At 40.5% G+C, this 25913-nt stretch overlaps 1 protein-coding gene across 1 annotated transcript in view; it reads left to right on the forward strand.

Annotated features, from left to right (window-relative positions):
* The first annotated feature begins 1073 nt into the window (after positions 1–1073).
* The window catches only part of trpc4b (transient receptor potential cation channel, subfamily C, member 4b), a 31597-nt gene continuing 6757 nt past the window's right edge, over positions 1074–25913 (forward strand). The window contains exons 1-4 of the mRNA XM_082179077.1: positions 1074–1757; positions 2537–2964; positions 19817–20335; positions 25466–25802. Of these exons, the coding sequence (XP_082035203.1) occupies positions 2587–2964; positions 19817–20335; positions 25466–25802 (1234 nt within the window). The 5' untranslated portion in view covers positions 1074–1757; positions 2537–2586. The remainder of the gene's footprint in view (positions 1758–2536; positions 2965–19816; positions 20336–25465; positions 25803–25913) is intronic.

A 25913-nucleotide genomic window follows, 5' to 3' on the forward strand; every position in this document is an offset into this window, starting at 1 on the left:
TTGTAAGTCTATGGTGTTATATTACATCTGTGGTGAAACCCCTTAAAGTTTATTAGACTAAAGAGAATTACACAAACAACGTTATGCAATATAATTACTTTTATTTCTAGTTATTTGAAATGGGTATAAAAAACCCAACTGCCAGCATTAAATTGCATGAAATGATCACGTTGCTTCTTGAGACCACCTTTGAGGAAACTCATATACGGGAGACTGGGAGGGTGTAAACATTTGTCTGTAACTTTTTTGCTTTATGTAGCCAATTTCAAACTTTATATAATATTCCTATGTTTATTTGCTACACATTAAAGTGGTTTAGTTATTACGTCTACAACATATCCTTAAACTGTGTAAATACATGTTGAATATAAAGAACTCAGTATTTCATGTTGATTAAGCAGGAGGAAACATGTACTGTATGTACTGAGTAAACTGAATTTGATGAATAACATTTTTGAGGTATGCAGATGTATATGAATATGGGAATGTATACATCTGACTGCCTTTGACCCATTGATGGTAAACTATGAAAGAGAGAATAATTTGACATTACTGGTGTGCTTCTTGAGACAAAACAATGGCAGTGACATATTTTAAGATATGTCAGTGCATTGCTTTCAGTTGAAACAGCTCAAACATGCATTTTAGTCTAGGACTAGGTTTAAGCCTTGTCTGTGAAACCGGGGGATAAAATGCAAGTGTTTACAGCTGTTTATTTTGTATTTCAATACTTTGCATTTTAAAATAAACTTCTAAATGTCTGTTAAGTATAACCTATGTAGCCTAACAGACAACACAACTTAGTAATTGTTGGTCTTAAGTGATAAAAAGCTGTTGCAAATGTTGTACAAAATACATTAATAAAATGTGTAAAACTTTATGTTTTCTAACAAATTATATGTAATAAATTGGCTAATTAATTTAACTTACAGTATGTTTTCCTTGACATCTCATGATTCCTGAACACGATGCACGATGTCCAGCGCACTGCGCTTTGGGACTTGCGCGCTTACTTCCTGTTGCGTGCACGCGCCCTCAATATGATTCCCAAACAAATTACCCTTATGAGTCGGTTAGTGTGACTATTGTCGTCAGATTCCCGAGCTAATGATTCATATGAGTCGGTTCTTGTTTACTGAATCAAAATACAGCGCGACCAACATACACACCTTTTCAGTAACTGTTTTATAAATATATTTATCTGTTCGTTGAAATCTGTAAATTGGATCCAGAAATCTTTACAATCCACATCCCTACCGGTCTCCCTAACATTTTAACAGGTAGCAGTCTTTCAAGTTTAGTAATGTTTACTGTTTAGCTAAAATGTCCCTCCTTTGTAGTTGCAGTCTCTTTCAAAGAAAAAAAACACCGAGCGCACAAAACGCCGCTATGTAATTTACGAAAAAGGACTACTTTTTTTTCTCGGATTGTAAGACTGCATTCATTATTTTCTCTGACGAAGCACGTGCATTACGTAATTCACTAATTTGGTTATTATTATAATTTGGTTACTATTGTCAGCATCATCTACGTCAGACTAGGGCTCAGCTGAACTGAAATAACAGAGAGGAAACGTTATGTTAAAACAATGCTCTGTGGACAATGACAGACGTCTGCTGGGGCGTAATGAATTTGCAATTCCAGCATGATTCCAGCGGTGCGTCGGTGCCGTGGCAGCACAACACAGTCACCATGCGCAACATTCCTCGTGTGGTCGTAGGAATACTCCTCCAAAAGTATTTTCTGTGATGAATCGGGTAAGTTGACCGCGTAAACTAAATAAATATGAGAATCAAAGTTGTTCTGACAGCAAGGTGAGTTTTAGGATTTTGTAGTGCATTGAGTTTAGTAGAACAGTACAGCATTATTTCCCAAAGCCTTGAATTGTGCATTGTTTATTTGACCTCATGTGTTTAATGCGAATTGTGATGTTAACGCATCCACCTCCACATGATATTTTAAAGTTGAGTCGTGATCCTTGATGAATTTGAAGCCGTATGAAGCGGTGAAGTTTATGATGCTATCACGGCGTAAGCGTGCGTAATTTTGAGATTGGTGTGTTGTTTTGGCAGGTTTGCGTGGTTTTCTGTTCAAACCAAGAACCGTTTCATTTATATATAAATAATCTCTAAAACATGAGCTGGGAAGGTCTGCGTAAAATATGCGTAATTTGAAGAGTTAAGCTTCCTATTAGTCTTTCTTGCTTTATTTCACACCACCAGTGACTAATGGTTGTACTTTGATATTGAAGTTTCTTTCATTTGTATTTCCTTTTTATTATTACAATTTAATAACTTTTAATAATAACGATTATTGTTGTGTTTTATGTAAATATGTGCCAAACGACTTCCTATCAATCAGCTACAATGTTCAAAAATGTTTTAATAAAAATAATAACGGGTAGATGTTTTATTGCTGGTTAGTGTGGTCTACCACCTTGCACTTGCTATACTTAGACCAGCTTAAAACGGATTTTCAACAGAATGTCATTATTAAACCATCAGTTCGACGGTTTCACGAATGTGTTTGTCTTTAGGTTGCTTCTACTTCTCGCTGTCCACCTGTTTTGTGATGGATTAAGCCACAATGTCGCAGCTGTACTACCGCAGAACGGATAACTCCTCGTACCGGGATCGCATTCCGCTGCGTATAGTGCGCGCCGAGTCGGAGCTCTCGGGGCAGGAGAAGTCCTACCTCAGCGCCGTGGAGAAGGGCGATTACGCCAGCGTGAAACTATCGCTGGAGGAGGCGGAGATCTACTTCAAGATCAACATCAATTGCATCGATCCTCTGGGGCGCACGGCGCTGCTCATAGCCATTGAGAATGAGAACTTGGAGATCATCGAGCTGCTCCTCAGCTTCAATGTGTATGTCGGTGACGCTTTGCTCCATGCCATCCGTAAAGAGGTGGTGGGGGCCGTGGAGCTCCTGCTGAACCACAAGAAGCCCAGTGGAGAGAAACAGGTTTGTGTAAAGTACTTGTCTGCTAGTTCATAGTTTGCTAACTCACATAGACCTATCTATCTAAAACTGACAATCAAATTAATGTTCCAGAAAAACTATAACAATATTTCATAATATAACTTAATAAAGTCTTTGAAGTGGTTTACTGTTTTAGATGCATGGTTTGTTTACTGATTGGCTGCCCAAACTCTTTAAAAACCTTCAAACTAGACTAGCCTGACTAGTGTAAACCAGGTTGACTCAACACTTATTGTTAAGAAAAGTCAAATGTCTTTAAAATAAAGCATATAATTTTATTTGAACTATGCAACAACTATGCAAAATATTAATATGAATAGGAAAAACACATTGACCATTTTGGTTTTGATAAATTATTTTGAATTTTAATATCATGCTGTCTACACAAAACAATTAATTGCCCAATTAAGCAGGTGCCAAAATTGTTTTTTTATTTATTTATTTGGTTAACTTCTGCCAAGTGATGGATGAATTTCTGGCAAAATAGTTTCACTATTTCACCTGTGAAGTCAACAAAACAGAAACGGGAAGCGTTTTCTTCTCCCTGCAGTTTAAAAAGCTTATTTATTTTGCTATCCTAACTGTGCATTATTATATGAGCAGTTTTGTTTTGTTATTTGCATTTTGCATGTTTTTTTTTTCCCTTCTCTCTGTGACCCAGAACATACATGTGGTCATTTTTAGTCCTGAAAAGAAACCCTCAAAACGACAGAACTTGTACAGTATTTAGATGTTTGCCATTGCTTGATAGCTATTGGGTCTCTCTGAAAGTGAAACCCTCAAAACATCTCTTATCAACTTCTCATGTAAAGTAAACAACCCATTATTGCAGATAGGAGTGCTTTTAGGGCTAAAAAAGGAATTACGTCTTCAATTGTACGCCTGCTTTTTTTCAGGGAATTTAGGAAATTTCAGGGAATTTTTTCAGTAATTTATTATAATTATTTTGCACAAAGGTCTTTGCACAATTGGTGCTGAAAATTGTTTGTTTTTTATTTATTTGGTTAACTTCTGCAAAGTGATGGATGAATTTCTGGCAAAATAGTTTCACTATTTCACCTGTGAAGTCAACAAAACAGAAACGGGAAGCGTTTTCTTCTCCCTGCAGTTTAAAAAGCTTATTTATTTTGCTATCCTAACTGTGCATTATTATGAGCAGTTTTGTTTTGTTATTTGCATTTTGCATGTTTTTTTTTCCCTTCTCTCTGTGACCCAGAACATACATGTGGTCATTTTTAGTCCTGAAAAGAAACCCTCAAAACGACAGAACTTGTACAGTTACTAGTCTGAATTTAGATGTTTGCCATTGCTTGATAGCTATTGGGTCTCTCTGAAAGTGAAACCCTCAAAACATCTCTTATCAACTTCTCATGTAAAGTAAACAACCCATTATTGCAGATAGGAGTGCTTTAGGGCTAAAAAAGGAATTACGTCTTCAATTGTACGCCTGCTTTTTTTCAGAGGACAAAACTGCCTGCTATAAAAAGCTCTATGTTCAGACACTCAGGCATGTGAATTAATAACTGTTGTTCTAAAATTTAGTTTTTCAACTTTGCTCTGCCTTACTTGTATGTCCTCTCCTCTTAACTTTGATTTAATTGTCCTGTATTGGCTAATAGGAATATACTGGATGCTGAGGCACTGATTCAGAGAAGTGATGGCATGGATGCACCAGAGCAGCTGCGCATCTGATCTTTCCTTCCGCAATCCCTGAGCGCTTTTTCTTTTCCTCTGTCTCTGTGTCTCTTCCTGTCTATGTCTATTAATGTCACATTTATAAAACGTTTTGAAATGCAAATGACTAAATCAGCATATCTAAAGACCACAAGAGGGCGAGTGAGTACACAGGCACGGGTTGTTGGCTTTGATTTCCTAAATTATGATTCTGATGACGAAATTATGATATTATGATTCTGTCTTCGTGGCATGTGATCTTTATCATATTAGCAAGTTGTTTATGGAACTAGTCAATTCTGAACAAGTATTAAATAAGCAAACAAAACATTCTCTTTTGTTCTTAAGGTGAACGGAGTAATTTATTATAATTATTTTGCACAAAGGTCTTGGACTGATACTGACAGCTGTCTATGTTGATGCAGTTTCAGGCAAAATAAAACATTTTCAGTCATTGCATTCAACCTGACGTCTATTTTGCATGCATATTGTCATCCATGATTAATTATTCCACAACTGAAAGCATCTGATAATAGGTCCAATTATTTTAAAATGGAAATGACATTTTTAGCATTCTTGTCAGTTTGGGAAGGAGTTGCACTGCACAGATCAGGTGTCATTAAAAATTATACTGCGGTAAAGGGTCTTTTTTCTTTAGCAGTTAAAGAAAAAAAAAATCCTGTCTCTCAGCTTTGTTGGAAATGTAAGTAATGAATCATGAGAATGGCTTCTTTTCACTTATTAAACACAAAGCTCACTTGAACTGTCATCTTACTGACATTTCAAGTCAAGCCCTCTACTTTTCCAATTCGTTTCCTTCCCCTTTCCGTTCTAGGATGAGCTTCAAAGCGTCATATTGCAGTAGATAATCAGTATGGCTGCCAGCCTGAACATGTCTCTTCTACTGGAGCCTTCATTATCTTCCTCAAATAGTCAAGCTTTTGCTGTTGTCACTGTGGGCTTGGAGCTCTTGTGAAAAGGATGGAGATATCAGTCGAAATGTGCTAATCACCCTCTGCCTTCAAATCGCACCTTTTCTTCTCATGTGGCTTTAATTTATAAACTCTCAACTCATTTTCTCTCTCTTCACTCCTTCCTAACTCATTATTCTTTCTCACTTTTAGTAAATTTTTTCTAGCACATGCTGCTTGGTTTTCTCTTTCACACTCTTCTTTGTCTTTCACTGTTTAAAAAAATAAATAAATTATCCATCTCCCCCAAATGTTGTGTGATCACAGAACTTCATGTAGCAGTGTATATCTTACAGTTCCCCATTTAAATTGCATCAACAGGACTTCCGGTATGGCGACGAACTGAGTGAACGCGCGTTAACCTGCTCTCCTACCCTGTTGGCTAATTCCTTCTTAAATATTGGACTTGAACGGGTTCAATACCTCCATTTCGATCAAATAAAACTCTTCAAGCTAAATTGTCGGACTTTACGAGGGCTAACGCTAGCAAGAAACCCTCGGCTAACTTCGAAGCCATGGATTCCGACGAGGCTAATGCTTCTAATTCCGACAGAAGCAACGATACGGCAGAGGGAGAGTCCGGCCATATGGCAGCTAGCATTCTGACTGCTATTAAAGGGTAACTAAACCCCTGGTCAGAGCCTCGACTCCTGAGGATAAATCGTCGGACAGAAGCAATGATACGGCAGAGGGAAAGTCCGGCCATATGGCAGCTACCATTCTGACTGCTATTAAAGGGTAACTAAACCCCTGGTCAGAGCCTGACTCCACCCACTGGCAATATTTGAAAAATGCTAGAAAAGTGGGCAGACCCCAGCGGAGATAGAGGGGACGAATCGTGAGGGGGCGTGCACCTGAGACCTGCTGTCAGACTCTCTAAAATGGAGAGTGACTCACAGGGTCGCAAGACGACGTAAAGTACATGCATCTGATAAGTTTTATCGAGTTGATGTCAATAGCGCGCGCTTTCTATAGGCATTTTCATATTTTGCCGCTATGTGAAAAAATGCGCCAACACGTTTGTCGACCCCAGAGGATTAACTTTAGCCTAACCATAAATTGTGATTAAAATATATATGATCACTCACATCAAGACGCCGCTGCGGTGGTGGAGTCCATGCAGGAGGAGCAGCGTTTGGCACTGCGTCGCTTTTCAGCGCGAGCTGTGTGGAGGAGCCCATTTCCACCTCTATTGCGTTTCAAAAGCAATTCCGCGTAAAATGCAGGTTTCACACTCACGGTCTTCCAGGCCAAGTGCATGCAATCACTGGCGCCTAATTTACAAGTCTGCTGGAAAGCTATGCAGTCCAACAGTGATCTTGCAACCAGCAACACTACACCTACGTATCCTCCTGAGTCTGACCACCGTACTAAATACAGATAAATCTACGCTAGCTCATCATACCAAGGGCGTGGTGAGCTGGAACCTGCTTACATCACGTAGTACCGCTTGCGTCACGTAGTACCGCTAACATCCAATAGGAAAATTCAACTGCAGTAGCCACCGTTCAACCTGAAGAGGGCAGCACTCAGACGTTTTTACACCATATATTGTAGAATTAAAACACTTTATACCCAAATGTCAAAAAAGTTACTCTTAAAAGTTAATCAATGTACAGCACTAATAAAGCCCCATTCTTACAGATCATTAACTAAAAAAAGTTGGTTTAGGGTTTAGTTACCCTTTAACGACATGTAAATGGAGTTTTCCACCAGGTTTGATGGCATATTGTCCGCTATTGAAAGTGTCAGGAAAGACATCACTGACTGTGCAGAGCGTGTCACGGAGGCAGAAACAAGGATTTCGACAACTGAAGATAACGTCGCCTCGCTCCAAACAAAAGTACGAGTCCTAGAAAACAAAAACAAGGACATTGAGGAAAAACGACTGGACCTGGAGACGAGATCAAGGCGCTCCAATTTGAGGCTGGTCAATTTGCCTGAGGGAGTGGAGGGTGACAACGCGTGTGCTTTTTGGAGAACTGGCTACCGGACGTACTGGAACTGCCACTGGGGCGCACAAAACTAATGGTGGAGAGGGCTCATAGAATCGGGCCAGGAGCACACAACAACCCCTCACCCCGAACGGTGATAATGAAGTTTCTGAACTTCAGGGATAAAGAACTGGTGACGAGAGCAGCCAAGACAAAAAGAGAAGTACGTTACAAGAACCATACAGTGAGATTTTACCAAGACGTGGCGGCAGGTGTTCACAAGAAGCAAAAGCAGTTTGACGAGGCGAGACGGCAGCTCCGTCTAATGGGGCTCCGATACGGCATCATCCCTCCTGCCCGACTGCTAGTGACTTATAAAGAACGGCCTCACATATTTAACAACCGTGTCGAGGCGGAGGACTTCATCAAACGGATCAGGTCAGAAGAGGGACCGAACTGAATTATTAGAAAACGACTTGGAGTGTGGCGGTTTACAAAGTGGAAGGTATCAGAAGATGAGAAAATAAAAGGCGCAAGATTGAGCCGAGCTAGCACATACTACAAGGTCAAATATACACCTTTGTTTAGTAGTGTTTATTATAGTATGTTCAAGGCTTTTTCTCAGAGTTTATAGTAACTGTTAAAACTGTTATTCTCCTTTCTCCACTCACTCTAAGTCTAAGCTCTTTAGATATTTCCCTTTTTATTTTATTTTTTTCTCCTCTCTTTATAAACAGTAGTTAAGAGGCAAAATGTATCTTTGGCAATTGTCACTTCGTTAACTTTAAAGTAATTGGGATTATACTACCGCACTTCTTCATTTGTGTTCGGATTCTCTTATAGTGTCTAGTGACTTCAGAGAGTGAAATTTGATTTATTTCATGGTAAAAGGAGCAAGGCAAGGTCTTTTCTGCATCGTTTAACTCTCAGGCTAGAGGTGTCACTACTTTGGTGCATCAGTCAATACCACTCCAGGTTAATAAGGTTATCAAAGACAAATTTGGACGATACCTTATCATTCAAGGAAATTTACTAAAAGAGCAAATTATCTTGGCGAACATCTATGCACAAAATACGAATGACCCCAAATTTTTTCAAAACGTATTTCTTATTTTGTCCACTCTTCCTGGTAAATGTGTGGTGGGGCGGGCGATTTTAACTGTGCATTAGATCTGGCGAAGGATAGGAGCTCTGGAGCTGTAGAGTCTCACATTCGTAGTAGGGTAACTATACATCACTTCATGAAAGAATTGAACCTAATAGATATCTGGAGGGAAGAAAATCCTGCCGATTTAAAGTTTTCGTTTTATTCCGGTTTACACAAGTCCTATTCAAGAATTGACTTCTTTTTGATATCTGCAGAGCTAAGGCACAAAGTCAAGGAATGTTCTTATGATGCTATCCTAATTTCGGATCATGCTCCCAACTCATTGGTATATCAGGACTCAAAGCTAGTGAAAGACGCTAAGATTTGGCGTTGCAAACAAAAGTGGCTGACTGACCCCGGTTTTGTCTCTTTTCTGGATGAACAAATCAGGTTCTATTTTGAAACTAATACAACAGAAACTTCTGCAGGCACGAGATGGGAGGCCTTCAAGGCTTATATTAGAGGCCAAATAATCAGCATCACAAGCTCTAAAGCTAGATTGACTTTTGAAAAGGCAAAAAATTTAGAGACGAAAATAACGGAAATGGAAAATGAGTATTATCGAACAAGGTCAACAGAATCTCATCAAAATCTGTTGCTGCTTAGAGCACAATACAACGAATTATCTGCATCAAAAGCGGAGGCCAGTCTGTTGCGACTTAAGCAGTCCTTCTGTAATGATTCCTGTCTTGTGTTTCCCTCGTCTTGTGTGGACTTTAGTTATTTCCTGTTCTGTGTCATGTTTTGTAGTCCTTTGTAGTTTTTCTAGTTTATTAGTATCCCCAGGTGTTTCTAATTAACCACACCCCCTTGTTATCTTGTTTAGCTTGTTGGTCCCTGTGTATTTATAGCTCTTGTGTTTCACTTGTTACTTTGTCAGTTGTTGTACATGTAAGGGTTGCTTCTAGTCTTGTCATGCGCGTGGTTTTGTTTCTTTATCCCTGAAGTTCTTTATTATTTGTTCTGTCTATTTCATTAAAACCTTGCGTTTAGATCCTCGCTTCCGCCTGCTTTCTCCGGCACTTTACACCTTCTATGATCAGGGTGAAAAACCTGGGAAAGTTCTTGCATGGCGTCTTAAGCAGCTACAGAGAGAAAAAGTTATAACCTCACTGCAGAGCAATCAAGGAGAAACCATTGTAGATCCAACAGAAATTAATGAAACCTTCAAGAAATTTTATGAGGGTCTTTATAGTTCCGAAATGATTAATGTCAATTCGGAACTAAAAGTGTTTTTAAATAGTATAAATATACCCAAGATACCAGAAATTCTTAGGACGAATTTGGAGAAAGATATCACAGTAGAGGAACTATCGGCAGCAATTGATAGTATTAAAGCAGGGAAAACTCCCGGACCTGATGGTCTCCCAATTGAAATCTATAAAAAATTTAAAAATAAATTGTTGACTCCAATTTTAGAAATGTTTACAGAGTCCTTCCGAAACAGTACCTTGCCGCCGTCTTTAAGAGGAGCATTAATTACCCTGCTCCCGAAGGCAGGTAAACCAACTAATAAATGTGAAAACTGGAGATCTATTAGCCTGCTAAATGCAGATTTTAAAATACTTTGTAAGATTTTAGCAAAAAGGATCGAAGACATAACTACGATAATTGGGAGGGATCAGAACGGGTTTATCCATGGCAGACAAGGCTTCCACAATGTCAGAAGGATCTTGAATATTCTTTATCATCAAAAGGGGGCCCCAGACACTGCTTTACTGTCACTCGATGCTGAAAAAGCATTTGACAGAGTGGAATGGTCTTATTTCTTTGAGATTATGGCACGCTTTGGTTTGGGGGAGACGTTTTGTAATTGGATAAGATTACTCTATAAGGAACCATATGCACAAATTTTGACCAACAGTAATACCTCAAAAATTATACAAATAAACCGAGGGTGTAGACAAGGGGACCCTTTGCCTCCATTGTTGTTCATTATGGCAATTGCAGTGAGGTCACATGATAGCATTTCTGGAATAACCATAGGACAGATAGAGCATCTTGATTAGGAAGTTCGGCAAGATCTCAGGATATAAGATTAATAAGTCTAAAACATCCATTATGTTACTAAACCAAGTAGACAGGGAAAATCCAACTAATGTAGTTGCACAATTTAAGGTTGTCAATTGCTTCTCTTATTTAGGCATTCAAATTGTTCCATTGCTTAACAATATCATAGAAACTAACTATAGACCAGTTATGCCAGAGATCTCAATTTCTTTAGATAGATGGGCTGCTCTACCAATGTCGTTAATGGGGAAAATAAATACTCTCAAAATGAATGTACTTCCTAAACTGTTATATTTATTTCAAAATTTGCCTCTGCCACCGCCAAGCAATTTATTTTCTCAGCTGAAGACACTTTTCATCAAGTTTCTATGGAACAATAGACGCCCCAGGCAGCGCCTATCATTGTTGTGCTTGCCTTATGATAGAGGAGGGCTTAAATGCCCAAACCCACTATGGTACTATGGGCGGCACAACTGAGAACAAGGATGTTCTACTACTCTGAGGAGAATGTGCCACTGAATGCGTGCCTTTGCCCATTAACAGGGGTTACAAAAAATAGGAGATCTTTATAGTCCTGACGATACACATCTGATGTCTTTTGATGAAATTGTTGTCAAGCACGACATAGCTCGCAGCCAGTTCTTTAGATATTTGCAACTGAGAGATTTTATCAGAACTCAACAAAATCAGTCCTAGCCTATCAAAGTTTGAAGAAATGATGGTGAGAGACTGGCAGGGAGGGGGCGTGATTTCCAAAATATATAATGAACTGGTTGGTGAATCTTCAGAAACGTCAGTACATAAACTTGAGTCCATTGAGGAGTGGGAGAGGGCGTGTACCAAGGCACAAATACAAACAGTGAACTCACGTTTGAAACTTCTGCAGTACAACTGGTTAATGCGTTCGTATATGACCCCGGTTAAACTTAACAAATTCAATAATGACATACCGGATGTTTGCATAAAATGTGACAAGGAAAAGGGCACGATCTTCCATTGTTTGTGGCAGTGTTCTCAAATAAAGGAATTCTGGGGAGAAGTGAAACAGTGTATTGAGGAAATATTAGAGATAAAATTACATTTAGAACCAATAATGTTTCTATTGGGTATCTACCCAGCTAATTGTAACATAAGAAAGAAGCATAGATTATTTTTAGATATAGGTCTGTTGTTGGCCAAAAGAGTCATTGCAACTGCTTGGAAAGAGGTGGATAGACCAAGGATAGGTAGATGGCTTTCAGAATTAACAGCAACTCTGCCCTTAGAAAAGATCACGTATGCAATCAGGGGAAAGCAACCAATTTTTGATAACATCTGGGGCCCCTTTAGTAATTTCCTTGCTAATAAAGACTTGTCTCATTTGGTGGAGATACCTTATTTAATTATTTGTGTTGTGATGTCATGTCTCGGTTAGTTTGATGGACAGGGTTCTGCGGGGTTTGGGGCAAGAGTTTTGAGTCCCAATGGTTATATGTAAATGTCACTATGTTTGGAAATAAATAAAGATATTGTTTGAAAAAATAATAATAAATTGCATCAACACTTGCATTAAAGGATTAGATCAGTGGTTCTCAAAGTGTGGGGCGCGGCCCACTGGTGGGGAATAGAGACGTGACAGGTGGGGCGCACCAAACGGGAGGAAATTTTCCTTTTTATGCCTTTATATCTTTATCTGTCTGTCCTTATCTGTCCTGGAAGTTTCGGGAGTCTCCCGCATATTGATAGCGGCTCCTTGACGCCCGCAAATGAGATCCAATCTCCCGGAATCGCGCACTAGACAAGAGAGTGACTGCGCGCGCATGTGTGTGTGTGTGTGTTTGTGTGACTACAAATGCAGCGCGTGTGAGAGCAAACCGTCCTTATAGCTGTGTGTTGCCGCTTACTAGACCGATCACCCCCGGGGGCGACACCAAATATTACAGGAATTCCCCTCCCCACCCCCAAAATAATGATTGACGTGACGTCGGCATATTAATATTAGCGGAACAAACTTTCGCGCCCATAGATATATGTGTAGCTATATCTATGTTTCGCACCAATGGGTAGCAGGCTAGTGTGGGCAATAAATAAATTGTGCAATGCAAAACAGGCTTATTGCAGCCACTAATGCAGGTATAAATAGACCTGTCTTGCCAAATGGATTTATCTTCTTTTCTTTTTTAACAGATTGCAAAGTGGCACTTTTATTGCTTTTCTATTTTTGAACTTGATACAAATTTTGACACAGCTGCACTTTTATTTTATTTATTTTTGAACTTGCTGTTAATTGATGTAGATAGTTAGTTTGTATTTAGATATAACTTGTTACTATACTGATACTACTTATTAATTCAATAAATTTGAACATTTTATTTCTTTAGCATGTTGGGGCGATCGGGCCAGGTGGGGCTTGAAAATTCCCCCTTGTCCAAAGTGGGGAATTACCGAAAAAGTTTGAGAACCACTGGATTAGATATTATCCACTTCAATGTTTTTAAAGAAGCGGTTAGAAGCTGGTTTTAGAGATTTCACTTTAAAGGGATAGTCCACCCATCCATCCATCCATCCATCTTCTTCCGCTTATCCGGGGCTGGGTCGCGGGGGCAGCAGTCTAAGCAGGGATGCCCAGACTTCCCTCTCCCTAGACACTTCCTCCAGCTCTTCCGGGGGGACACCGAGGCGTTCCCAGGCCAGCCGGGAGACATAGTCCCTCCAGCTTGTCCTAGGTCTTCCCCGGGGTCTCCTCCCGGTGGGACATGCCCGGAACACCTTCCCGGGAAGGCGTCCAGGAGGCATCCGGAAAAGATGCCCGAGCTACCTCAGCTGGCCCCTCTCGATGTGGAGGAGCAGCGGCTCTACTCTGAGCTCCTCCCGAGTGACTGAGCTTCTCACCCTATCTCTAAGGGATCGCCCAGCCACCCTGCGGAGAAAGCTCATTTCGGCCGCCTGTATCCGGGATCTTGTCCTTTCGGTCATAACCCACAGCTCATGACCATAGGTGAGAGTAGGAACGTAGATTGACCGGTAAATTGAGAGCTTCGCCTTACGGCTCAGCTCCTTCTTCACCACGACAGACCGGTACAGCGACCGCATTACTGCAGAAGCTGCACCGATCCGTCTGTCAATCTCCCGTTCCATCCTTCCCTCACTCGTGAACAAGACCCCAAGATACTTGAACTCCTCCACTTGAGGCAGGAACTCTCCACCAACCTGAAGTGGGCAAACCACCCTTTTCCGACTGAGAACCATGGCCTCGGATTTGGAGGTGCTGATTCTCATCCCAGCCGCTTCACACTAGGCTGCAAACCGTCCCAGTGCATGCTGAAGGTCCTGGTCTGATGGGGCCAACACGACAACATCGTCCGCAAAGAGCAGAGATGAAATTGTGTGGTCCCCAATACCTGACCCCCTCCGGCCCCTGGCTGCGCCTAGAAATTCTGTCCATAAAAGTTATGAACAGAACCGGTGACAAAGGGCAGCCCTGCCGGAGTCCAACATGCACCGGGAACAAGTCTGACTTACTGCCGGCAATGCGAACCAAGCTCCTGCTCCGGTCGTACAGGGACCGGGTAGCCCTTAGCAAAGGGCCCCGAACCCCATACTCCCAGAGCACCCTCCACAAGATGCCGCGAGGGACACAGTCGAATGCCTTCTCCAAATCCACAAAGCACATGTGGATTGGTTGGGCAAACTCCCATGAACCCTCCAGCACCCTGTAGAGGGTATAGAGCTGGTCCAGTGTTCCACGACCAGGACGAAAACCACACTGTTCCTCTTGAATCCGAGGTTCTACTATCGGCCGGATTCTCCTCTCCAGTACCCTGGAATATACTTTCCCGGGGAGGCTGAGAAGGGTGATCCCCCTATAGTTGGAGCACACCCTCCAGTCCCCCTTCTTAAAAAGAGGGACCACCACGCCGGTCTGCCAGTCCAAAGGTACTGTCCCCGACCGCCACGCGATGCTGCAGAGGCGTGTCAGCCAAGACAGCCCCACAACATCCAGAGACTTGAGGTACTCCGGGCGGATCTCATCCACCCCCGGTGCCTTGCCACCGAGGAGTTTCTTGACTACCTCGGTGACTTCAGCTTGGGTGATGGACGAGTCCGCCTCCGAGTCCTCAGCCTCTGCTTCCTCAATGGAAGACGTGACGGCGGGATTGAGGAGATCCTCGAAGTATTCCTTCCACCGTCCGGTGATATCCCCAGTCGAGGTCAACAGCTGCCCACCTCCACTGTAAACAGCGTTGGTAGGGCACTGCTTCCCCCTCCTGAGGCGCCGGACGGTTTGCCAGAATCTCTTCGAGGCCGACCGATAGTCCTTCTCCATGGCCTCACCGAACTCCTCCCAGGCCCGAGTTTTTGCCTCCCCAACCACCCGGGCTGCAGTCTGCTTGGCCCGTCGGTACCCGTCAGCTGCCTCAGGAGTCCCACAAGCCAGCCAGGACCGATAGGACTCCTTCTTCAGCTTGACGGCATCCCTTACTTCCGGTGTCCACCACCGGGTTCGGGGATTGCCGCCTCGACAGGCACCGGAGACCTTACGGCCACAGCTCCGAGTGGCCGCGTTGGCAATGGAGGTGGAGAACATGGTCCACTCGGACTCAATATCTCCAGACTCCCTCGGGATCTGGTCGAAGCTCTGTCGGAGGTGGGAGTTGAAGATCTCTCTGACAGGGGATTCGGCCAAACGTTCCCAACAGACCCTCACAGTACGTTTGGGTCTGCCGAGTCTGTCCAGCTTCCTCCCCCGCCATCGGATCCAACTCACCACCAGGTGGTGATCAGTTGACAGCTCCGCCCCTCTCTTCACCCGAGTGTCCAAGACATACGGCCGGAGGTCAGATGAAACCCCCGCCTTCGACTGTCACCCGATCCACTTTGCACCGGCCCCTTACGGTCCCTCCTGCAGGTGGTGGGTCCACGGGAGGGTGGCCCCACGTCGCTCCTTCGGGCTGAGCCCGGCCGGACCCCATGGGGGGAGGCCCGACCACCAGGCGCTCGCATATGAGCCCCAACCCCGGGCCTGGCTCCAGGGTGGGGCCCCGGCTGCGCCATGCCGGGCGACGTCACGGTCCTCGATTTTGTCGGCATCATAAGAGGTTTTGAACCGCTCTTAGTCTGACCCGTCACCTAGGACCTGTTTGCCTTGGGAGACCCTACCAGGGGCATATAGCCCCAGACAACATAGCTCCTAGGGTCGTTCGGGTACTCAAACCCCTCCACCACGATAAGGTGGCAGTTCAAGGAGGGGCTCAAACCCCAAATTTCTGTCAGCATTTTATTTTTGATCCCACGAATTTCAGTCTAAACAAACAAAAACAAAAAAACTGCAACATTTTTCTAAATATCTTCTTTTGCGTCCTGACCTTGAAATGAATTTTATTAATATAACCATGAATTGCAAATTTTGTAAATCCATTCATTTTGTAATTGCTTTCAATACATAATTGCTGGGTGATAATAAAACACCGTCCAGACATTTAAGAATGTAGCTGAGATTTATGCTAATAGCATAAGCAATAAGGGATTTGCAGTCATTCATTCGTATGTTTAGAATGTTCACACTGTAGTCTTTTCATTATGTGTAAAATATTCATTGCAACACCTCAATGTTTTCTCCAAGCCCCGTTTAAGTTTCATAAGCAAGCAGGTTGATACATCTGAGAAAAGTGTAACTCTTTGGTGCTATAGTTTGAGCATTTCAATACATCATTATGGCTTAACCAGTGGCATGAGTTTGGAGGTGGGACTATCTGGTGCTGCCTGACAATGGCAGGTGGGGGAGTATATTCGAGATATATATTTTTTTTTATGAGGGTGTGTTTACACGTGAACAATGTAGGCTACTAAAAAAGGAAAAGCTTTTTTTTGGTGCATTTTTCTTTGTACAGATGACAACTTTGTCAAAAGGATCCTTATTCACACAGATCCGCAAAAACAAATAAAAATGCTGTATTATTCATGCCAGGCCAGTAGTTGGCGAGGTCACTTTGTATAAAGAAACACTACGCACCTTAAAGGGATATTTCACCACTGGAAATATGAATGTGCATTTAAATTGGGTCATTTATGTAGTAGAAATGTGAAATTATTTTAGAAGTTGGTGCCTTCTAGACTGAGAAAAGCCAGAAAATAAATTTTTGGCTCATGTGGATGAAAGACAACAACTCCCAGAATGCACTTGCTTCGCTGCCATACGAGACCACTCCCAAGCCATGCCTACCGGTAACAGAGGGCAGTATCGGAAGAAATGATACTAGGCTACTAGTTGACTCGAAACTGAAAAGACACTGTTTTATTGTGAGATCCCACCCCCTTTGGGCGGGTTGAAAACATGCGGAACTAGCTCCTACTACTGGCTGTAGTCTTTAGCCTCTGGCCAAAAAAGCCTCAGATGACGCAAAATTACGATTTTTGCGTCATCTGAGTTTTTTTTCCAGACACACAATACAGAAATCTCTCCTCTCAGGGAAGGGAAGGAATCACGGTCATTCGAAAAATACTACTGGGTTTCTACTGATACTGTCACGGGAAAACAGGTAGGTCCATAAGCAGTATATATTTATTGTTAGGGCAATCCAATTCGTAGTCATCCATGCAGGGTTCAAAATCCATATTAGCAGTCCAATAAACAAATAAACAAGAAACAAAACAACAACAGGCGAGAAACAAACTTCGGAAGTGTAAGTGACAAACAACGACTCTGTGACAAACACTAACCAGACAGGGTATATATACACAGAAACTAACAATGTGATAGGGAACAGCTGAGTGCAATGAACAGTGATGAGTCCAGACAGGGATTGTGGGAAATGCAGTTCCAGAAGTAATGGTGACAGTATGGGGAAGAGACCTCTAGTGGACACCCGGGGAAACACAAACCAGACACTGACCTATACAAAGCTTAATGCTAATCAGTGAAGTATCCCTTTAAGACTGAACATGTAATATGCGTGCGCAAGACGTCACTGTTTTCACAAATATGCGTTTTTGTATTTTACAAAAGTTTTTTTGTAGTTTACTGCTTTGAAATAATCTATATTAAAAGCGCTATAAATGAAGGTGACTTGACTTAACATGGAGATGATAACGGTAAATTTTCATAAACTTGCACTTTGAAACCCGTTTTCAAAAGTTAGCATTTTCAGGCACCCAAAATGCCGCTGTCGTGTTAATGTAGTGCCAAAACGTATAAAGTTTTCTGTTTTTGGTTGAAAACCGTATCGTGTAAATGACCCCTGAGTTTGTTTTTTTCATGATGTTAGCGGTGCAGCAATTAAACTACATATTTAACCAACTCTCTCATTGTAGTGCATTAAAAGTCCTTTATTAGATGGTTTGATCTCTGTAATTTTAAGTTAAAGCTAGATATGGTTATATATAGTTAAAGCTAAAACACTGTAATAGGCTGATTATTTTTGTTTTATAGGTTATTATAATCTTTTTTTATTGTTGCATTTGGCAAGGATGACAGCTTTAAATCTTTAATGTCAGTCCATGCATTTCACATATGATTTTGGCCAGGCTTCTTGGCAGATTTTTCTTAGGATAATGGATTATTCTTGAGCACCAGGATTCAAATACTGCATGTACTTCATGGTTGGATAAGGCGTATGGATTAGTTCTTAAACTGTAGAATTTTAGGACATTCAGTATCTTTTTCTTAAGATGCTAATGATGTTAATTTATCCTTGCCCTTGTCCATTGTCCTGAAGATAAGCTTCCTCCCAAACTTCAGACCGAAACAGATTGCTGTATTTCCTTTCATATTGTGCTGTTCATGATTCTTCCCTCTATTTTAATAAGGTGTGCCATCCTTGCTGATGAATAGCAGCTCTTCAGCGTTGTGCTTCAACCAACGTAATTTTAATGGAGGTATTGTTGTTTGTTGTTGTGGGCACTTTTAGATTTGCCACACATATTGCTTTGGCTAGAAAAGCTCACAAAATCTTTTCCCTTTGCAACTGGGTCATTATTATGCTTTTCGAGCAAAAACCTCGCCAAACTCCAGACAGGATTTCACACGGTTCTTCTCTGCTACCGAAGCTCTGAAAGCTACTTCAAAGTGATCATAGGCCTCTCTGTAGCCTCTCTCCCAAGCGTTTTTCCTCATGTGCTCAGAGGATTTTCAGGAAAGACCTTTTCCCCGACAATGTCTGGTTCATTTGATGTAAGCTTCCATTTCATCATGATTGAACCAACAGTGGATGCTCCTATTGTTTTATACCCTTCTTCATGATTTATGCATTTGTTTTTCTCTCCCAATTGGAATATTCTTTAGTGTTTATTCTCATAGCTGTCCTTCACATTTGAGATCTGAATAATAACAAGGGCTTAATTGTGAGGTTTCTATCCGGCAAGTGTGGCTATTTCAGCTATTCGCAGTGAGATGGCAATTGGAAAGCAAATGCATCCTCATTAAGACAATTGTTTTCATCACGAAACGCTTGTCAGCACAGGCTCTGAATACCAGTGTTATTTTAGTTTTATTACAATAAATAAACTTATAACTATAAACTTTTATTCCAGTACTTATCGCTGTCATTTAGGAATAAGATTGCATGGGTGTTTGAATCGAGATTGTGATCTTTTATCGATTAATTAGTTTAGATTATCTGTTTTTATTTTTATTTTAATTTCAGTTAAAGTTTTAGTAATTTTGTTGTGTGTTTTGGTACCTTTTAACTTTTTTTAATATCTATAGTTTTTATACATTTTTAGTATATCAAGTTAAACTAAATGCATTTAGTTTCATGTTGCTTTGGCAACTAGCTGAAATGAAATACTTTTTTCATATTTTATTTTATTTTATTTTATTTATTAGTTAACGTTTATTTTATTAAATATTATTTTATATACTATATATATATAGTACTGTGCAAAAGTCTTAGGCATGTTAATACCCCCCAAAATATCAAATAAAGCGGCATTTATTTTAAAGAATTGTTGCATATTTAATACTATAAATTGTTATTTCATTTGTAATGCAATGATATTCAGATATCTTTGGTGACTTTGTCCAAATGTGTCATTCATTTTTTGGGCCGCTGTATAGTGAAATACAGTGTATATATGTTTCATCAGATGAATTTAATCCATCTTTTCCCATTTCTAACCAGGTACCACCCATCCTGCTCGATAAACAGTTCTCAGACTTCACTCCTGACATCACCCCCATCATCCTGGCTGCCCACACCAACAACTACGAGATCATCAAGATGTTGGTGCAAAAAGGTGTGTCGGTCCCCCAGCCTCATGAGGTGCGCTGTAACTGCATAGAGTGCGTCTCCAGTTCGGACGTGGACAGTCTGCGACACTCGCGCTCCCGGCTGAACATCTACAAGGCCCTAGCCAGCCCTTCTCTCATTGCCCTATCCAGCGAGGATCCTTTCCTCACCGCGTTCCAACTCAGCTGGGAGCTCCAGGAACTCAGCAAAGTGGAAAACGAGTTCAAAACTGAATACGAGGAGCTCTCCCGTCAGTGCAAATGCTTCGCGAAGGATCTCCTAGACCAGACCCGGTCCTCACGCGAGCTGGAGTTGATCCTCAATTTCCGTGATGATGTCAACCTGCTGCAGGATGAGGCCAATAATGAGCTGGCTCGCCTGAAATTGGCTATCAAATACCGCCAAAAAGAGGTACCGTTCTGTTTTGAAGATGATGTATTTTCTTACAATGGTCCAAAAAGTATTTGGACACCTAAAATGGATTAACCAAGTTGCATTTACAAACACAAACCCATCGCCAAACACATTTTTACATTTGCTTTAATACTAACTGGTTTCAGGATCATTTATATATATTTTCGAAACCTGCTTGATGTCGATTGACAGAAATGTTGCACATTTAAATATAGTTTTGTGATCATTCAACTAAGCCTAGTGTGCAGGATTTATATTTTTCTATTTTCTATTGTAATTTCATCCAATGAATGTACCAACAATTAATTATCGTTACTTAATTAATTAAGTATCGTTATTTTTTTATTTTTGTTGACTGATATTTTGTTACATAATACAGTGACATTCATATGTTTATGTGTAACTAAAATATCCAGATATTTTGGGGCTTTTTATGCACTGTAAAACATATTGTTGGTTCAACTTAAAATGGTAAGTTACCTGGTTGCCTTAGAATTTGAGTTATACAATTAAGGAGATTGGTTTAATACAAAAAAAACTCAAAACATTAAGTTATCTGAAACACATTCATTATCCAAGTTGATTTGACAAAAGATTAAAAAAATTGTGGGTAAAATACTTAAAAATTATAATAATAAAAAAAAAACAATAATAATAATTTGCTAATTACTTCTTGCTGATTGTGATTAACACTCTCCCTAAGATTGACTAAGCTAAGGACACATTAACTTTTTTCCACTTATATTTTAATGTTAAGAAGGTCCTCTTAGCAATACTTGAGGGGTGCCAGATGAAACTCAAGCCTCTATTGTGTATTCATTTAAAAGCACTGAAGTGTTACAAGCCCAAACTAAAAATCGGGTAATTTTCTTCACACTTGAAAAGGTCATCACATGCCTCAGCGCCGTATAGATCTCATAAAAGATGCCTTTTTGACCTGTGATGACTTACTGCAGTGTAGGAGTGAAGAGTCATATCCACTTTCAGTATGTTCATATAGCCTAGCTACTAATTACTTTGCCTCTTGAATCAAGTCTGTACACGTTTCATTGCTTTGTTCGAAAATAGTCCTCATCCAGAAGCCATATTCACAGCCCTTCTGCTACTTTGTCATTTTTTTAAATGCAATGTGAAAATGAAGCATCATAAATTCCAAATGCATTATAAATTCAATTACAGAAATTATATACATATTAAACACAGCAATTCGTGACATATCCTGCAGCCATTTTTCTAAAATAATTTTGCTGTCTTTTGCCAGTACTTTAGGATTTTTTTAGATGAATATTGTTATGCATATTTGTTTTGTTTTGTTGCTTATGTACTGTATGTGAGTCAAATCACCTTTTTTTTATATATAGCGCTTTATACAGTACAGATTGTTTCAAAGCAGCTTCACAGTGATAAACCGGAAAACCACAATTCAATTCTGCTGTAAAGCAGCTCTAAAAAAAAGACAACATTAAACTGTCATTATTCAGTAAAGTACATTGTGTAAAGTACATCAATTATGAAACGAGTTCAATTCGGCTATAAAGCAGCTCTGCAGAAAACAGTGATGTCATCATCCAGCTAAGTGCAGTCAAATCATTAATATTGAATGTGAGTTGCATAAATATCCATTGGTCATATTCTTCTCAACCCGTGATTATGTTAGACATGACACAGTTCAGATTAAATGGCATTTGTTCCAGTAGTCACACAATCATTGGAATGGCAGAGACAGTCACACCAGCACTAATCTTATTATTCTAAATGTTACTAGAATGACTCCAATTAAGCATGTGAATATCCACTATAAAATCAGAGATCAGATCAGAAGCAGCATGCTTTGTGTTACCTCAGATGTTCAAAGCTTGTATAACATGATGGCACGGTGGTCTGACTCTGACATCTGCAAAAGATCTGATAAGAGCCTATACATCATAGCCAAACCTCCTTAAAGAATCTGATGGAGTGGAAAATGATAGCATGTGTTTTGTGGAGGTAAAGCATGTTGTGCTTAAATAGTTCATAACTCACATAAAGGTCCATGTGATGTAGATTTTGTAACTTTTTCCTCACTTTTCATATTCCGGTAAATGCATTTTATTTGTTATGTGAATATTTCAAGCTGTTGTAAGTTCAGATCTGAAAGCCTCTTTTACTGGTTGCTGTAGAGTGCAGCAGTAAAAAAGTACACGTTCCACAGTGTTTGCTTAGCATGTTTCTTTTTATTTTAAGTGACGTCCCTATTTGTCCCGTTGAGGTGTATTAAGGTGCTGTTGTCAATTGCACAGCAGCTCCGTGACAGAGTTCTTTATTTGATCTGAAGAACAGATTGTACCGTGCTAATCGGCCCTGACGGAGGACACTTAAACTCATCTCAGACTTGACCTCATCGCCTTCAGAACGACTGGCTCGGCTGTAATGAGGATGCATTTGCTTGTAATTTGGTTAGGCGCTCTCCCACTTCCGCTTGACATTTTAGATGCTTTGTTAATGGCTTTGGGCTGATCACAGGAGACTAGATGAAGAGGATGGAGAAGAACAAATAAGCAGCTAGAACAAGAGTCAATATATGGCTGCAAGTTGCAGTTTCAGGGCCAAGCGCATAATTAAAAAATAATGATTATGATTTTTTTTATTTCTATTGCAAAGAATAACTTCTTTTTTTTTTCTCAATCGCTTTGGCACATTAACAATCATGTGTCACAACCAACGCATTCTCATCCTTGGGCGTCATAATACTGACGCTTTTGACATTTCGTCTACATCGAACGCACATGGCACCCTTTAGCGTCAATATGAGACGCACAGAGCTTTGTTCGGTTATGGGTAGGTTTAGGTGTAGTGTAGGGATAGGGTTAGACTGCTAGGAGGCGCCTTCTGGCCCATTTCTATCTGTGTCTCATATTGACGCTAAAGGGTGCCATGTGCGTTCGATGTAGACGAAATGTCAAAAGCGTCAATATATGACGCCCTAGGATGAGAACGGGCTGTCACAACTGTTTGCTGGAACATCAGAACTTAATTGCTTGTGTTGTGCCAGTAAATTGGACAACGCCACCTAAATAAAAATAGTTTTTGTCATCACACTGGTCAAAATGTTTAGATGTTTTTTTCTACCTTAAAATATTTGTTGAATGGGTCATTTGGCATGTGATGGCTCACACAATGAAAGAATGTTTAGTTGTGAAGAGTTAGACAGTTTCAATGAGAATCAACTCATCAGTTTTGATCAACAAGCCATGTGCATTTAGCTTCTGTGCAAATTGTAGACAATTGTACTTTTTTGCTAGCCTGGCTAACGTCAGACCACATCTCATTGAGACGTGGTCTGGGAACCATGTGTTCATTTTCTCGTATATGAGGCGTGGTTTACGAATGCCCAGAGCCGTTTATTGGGCGCTACGAATGTCTATCAAATGCGCCTGTACGTACCTCATAGCCAATCGTTTCAATTATACCAGATGACGTATGTAGAGCGGCAGAAATTCGACGAGGAAGAAGACGAAATAAACTTGCGTTCTAAACTACTTAGAACACTATCTAAGGCTGCATCGAAAGGTAACTTCGCGTCTGTTACCTTTGAGATGGTGGTCTAGTGGGTTAAACCACTGAACTGGTAAATTGAAGGTTGCTGGTTCGATCCCAGCAGTCACCACCAGTGTGTCCTTGAGCAAGACACTTTACTCCACGTTGCTCCAGGGGGATTGTCCCTGTAATAAGTGCACTGTAAGTCGCTTTGGATAAAAGCGTCTGCCAAATGCATAAATGTAAATGTAAATGTCTGATGCCATGTTAACTTGGATCCATAGATATAAACAAACTGCTTCGGTGTGTCGCATAAATGTCGTCATCGTCTTGCTGCTCCCTTCCCGTTCTGTGATTGGATCCCTTTTTGAGGGGAAAATCTGGTCCATGGTGTCCAGGCTGCCTAGCAGCGTGAATAAAATCGCGCTGCGCTCAAGGCAGCATGGGGAAACCCAGGCTACTTTTTTGCACACATATGCCAAAACGCATGCAATTCTAAATAAGAAATTCAAATCAGATTTGAACAAAAAAACAAATTGTTCAGAGATCTGAACTTATTGTTTTGAGAGAGAAAAAAATCGTATTCGAGAATTGAGTCAAAGTGATTGAGGAAAAACTTTAATATAACTTAGAGTAGGTGGCTTAGCCTTAGAGTATACTTACTTGGTCATATACCGAATTACTTAATTCATTCTGCATCCTTATGAATGATATAGTGGATGTTACAAAGGGTTATTATAATTTTTTATTTAGTTATTTATATTTTGTTCTCAGAATGTCCTATTGATTTTACATTTACATTTGTTATTTTTCACCCTGTGACTAGTTTAACTGTAGTTTAGTTTTATTTTTTCAGTATTTTATAGTTTTCGTTTTTATTTTAGATATAATAATAATATTTATAACTTGTATTACAGAGAACAAAATGTCTAATAAAGGACATGAATAATACAGCATTTTTAGCGTTTCACAACATCTATGCCTTTGGATCTTGGCATCTAAATGGCTGCTTTGTTTGTTTATTTGTTTGTTTTTTTGGCTACAAAAATATGATTATCAAATCACATTACAAACCTTTGCGTAAGTGTTTGACTGCCATGCAGTATGAAGCAACATGATGACTATATTGTGCTGGAGGCTCAGCAGTCTGAATGGGAATAAATGAGAGAAACTCAGACCTCCTGCCTTACTGTTCATGTTCACTTCATCATTCTGACTTTATTAGACACTAATGCTCACTTTACATGGGTATATCCTGGAGTCTGGCTTTGGGGAAACTGCTGAAAACACTGATGTATAGTTTGCTTGTGCTGTAATTTAATTTTACTGACAGTTTATGGCTCAGTTAGACTGGAATACATGGCGTAATGATGTTTCTTTAAGTTGATGTTCCTATGTCATTAAAAAAACAACAAAAAAAAACGATGCCAAAGTAATATATGTACACAGACATAAAATTCTAGTAAGTCTTGTAAATGGTAAAAATGGAATATTCTGGGAAATATGACCGGAAAATTCCTGATTTGCCAGCTTGCTTCCCAGACCACCTGTTCATACTTGGATAGTAACGTATGATTTCCCTGTATTCTCCTCTCTTCTTTTCTCTCTCAGTTTGTAGCTCAGCCAAATTGCCAGCAGCTGTTGGCCTCTCGCTGGTATGATGAATTTCCTGGCTGGAGGAGACGTCACTGGGCTGGCAAGTTCATCACCTGTGTCTTCATCGGCCTCCTATTCCCCCTGCTCTCCTTGTGTTACCTGGTGGCACCCAAGAGCCGCTATGGCCTCTTCATCCGCAAGCCTTTCATCAAGTTTATTTGCCACACGACCTCTTATTTGACCTTCCTCTTCCTCCTGCTGCTGACCTCCCAGCACATAGTCTCTAACAATCCTGATCGTCAAGGACCAAAGCCCACCATGGTGGAGTGGATGATCCTACCCTGGGTTCTAGGTAACACCACATCCCTACAGAACTGATATGATTTCATAATCTGGTCCTAAACTGAGCTACTGTATATGTTTGTGTATTAGTATACACTAGTGCATGGAAAAGTTTATAAAT

Source organism: Leuciscus leuciscus, assembly GCF_965113295.1.
Source record: "Leuciscus leuciscus genome assembly, chromosome: 9".
NCBI lineage: Eukaryota > Metazoa > Chordata > Actinopteri > Cypriniformes > Leuciscidae > Leuciscus > Leuciscus leuciscus.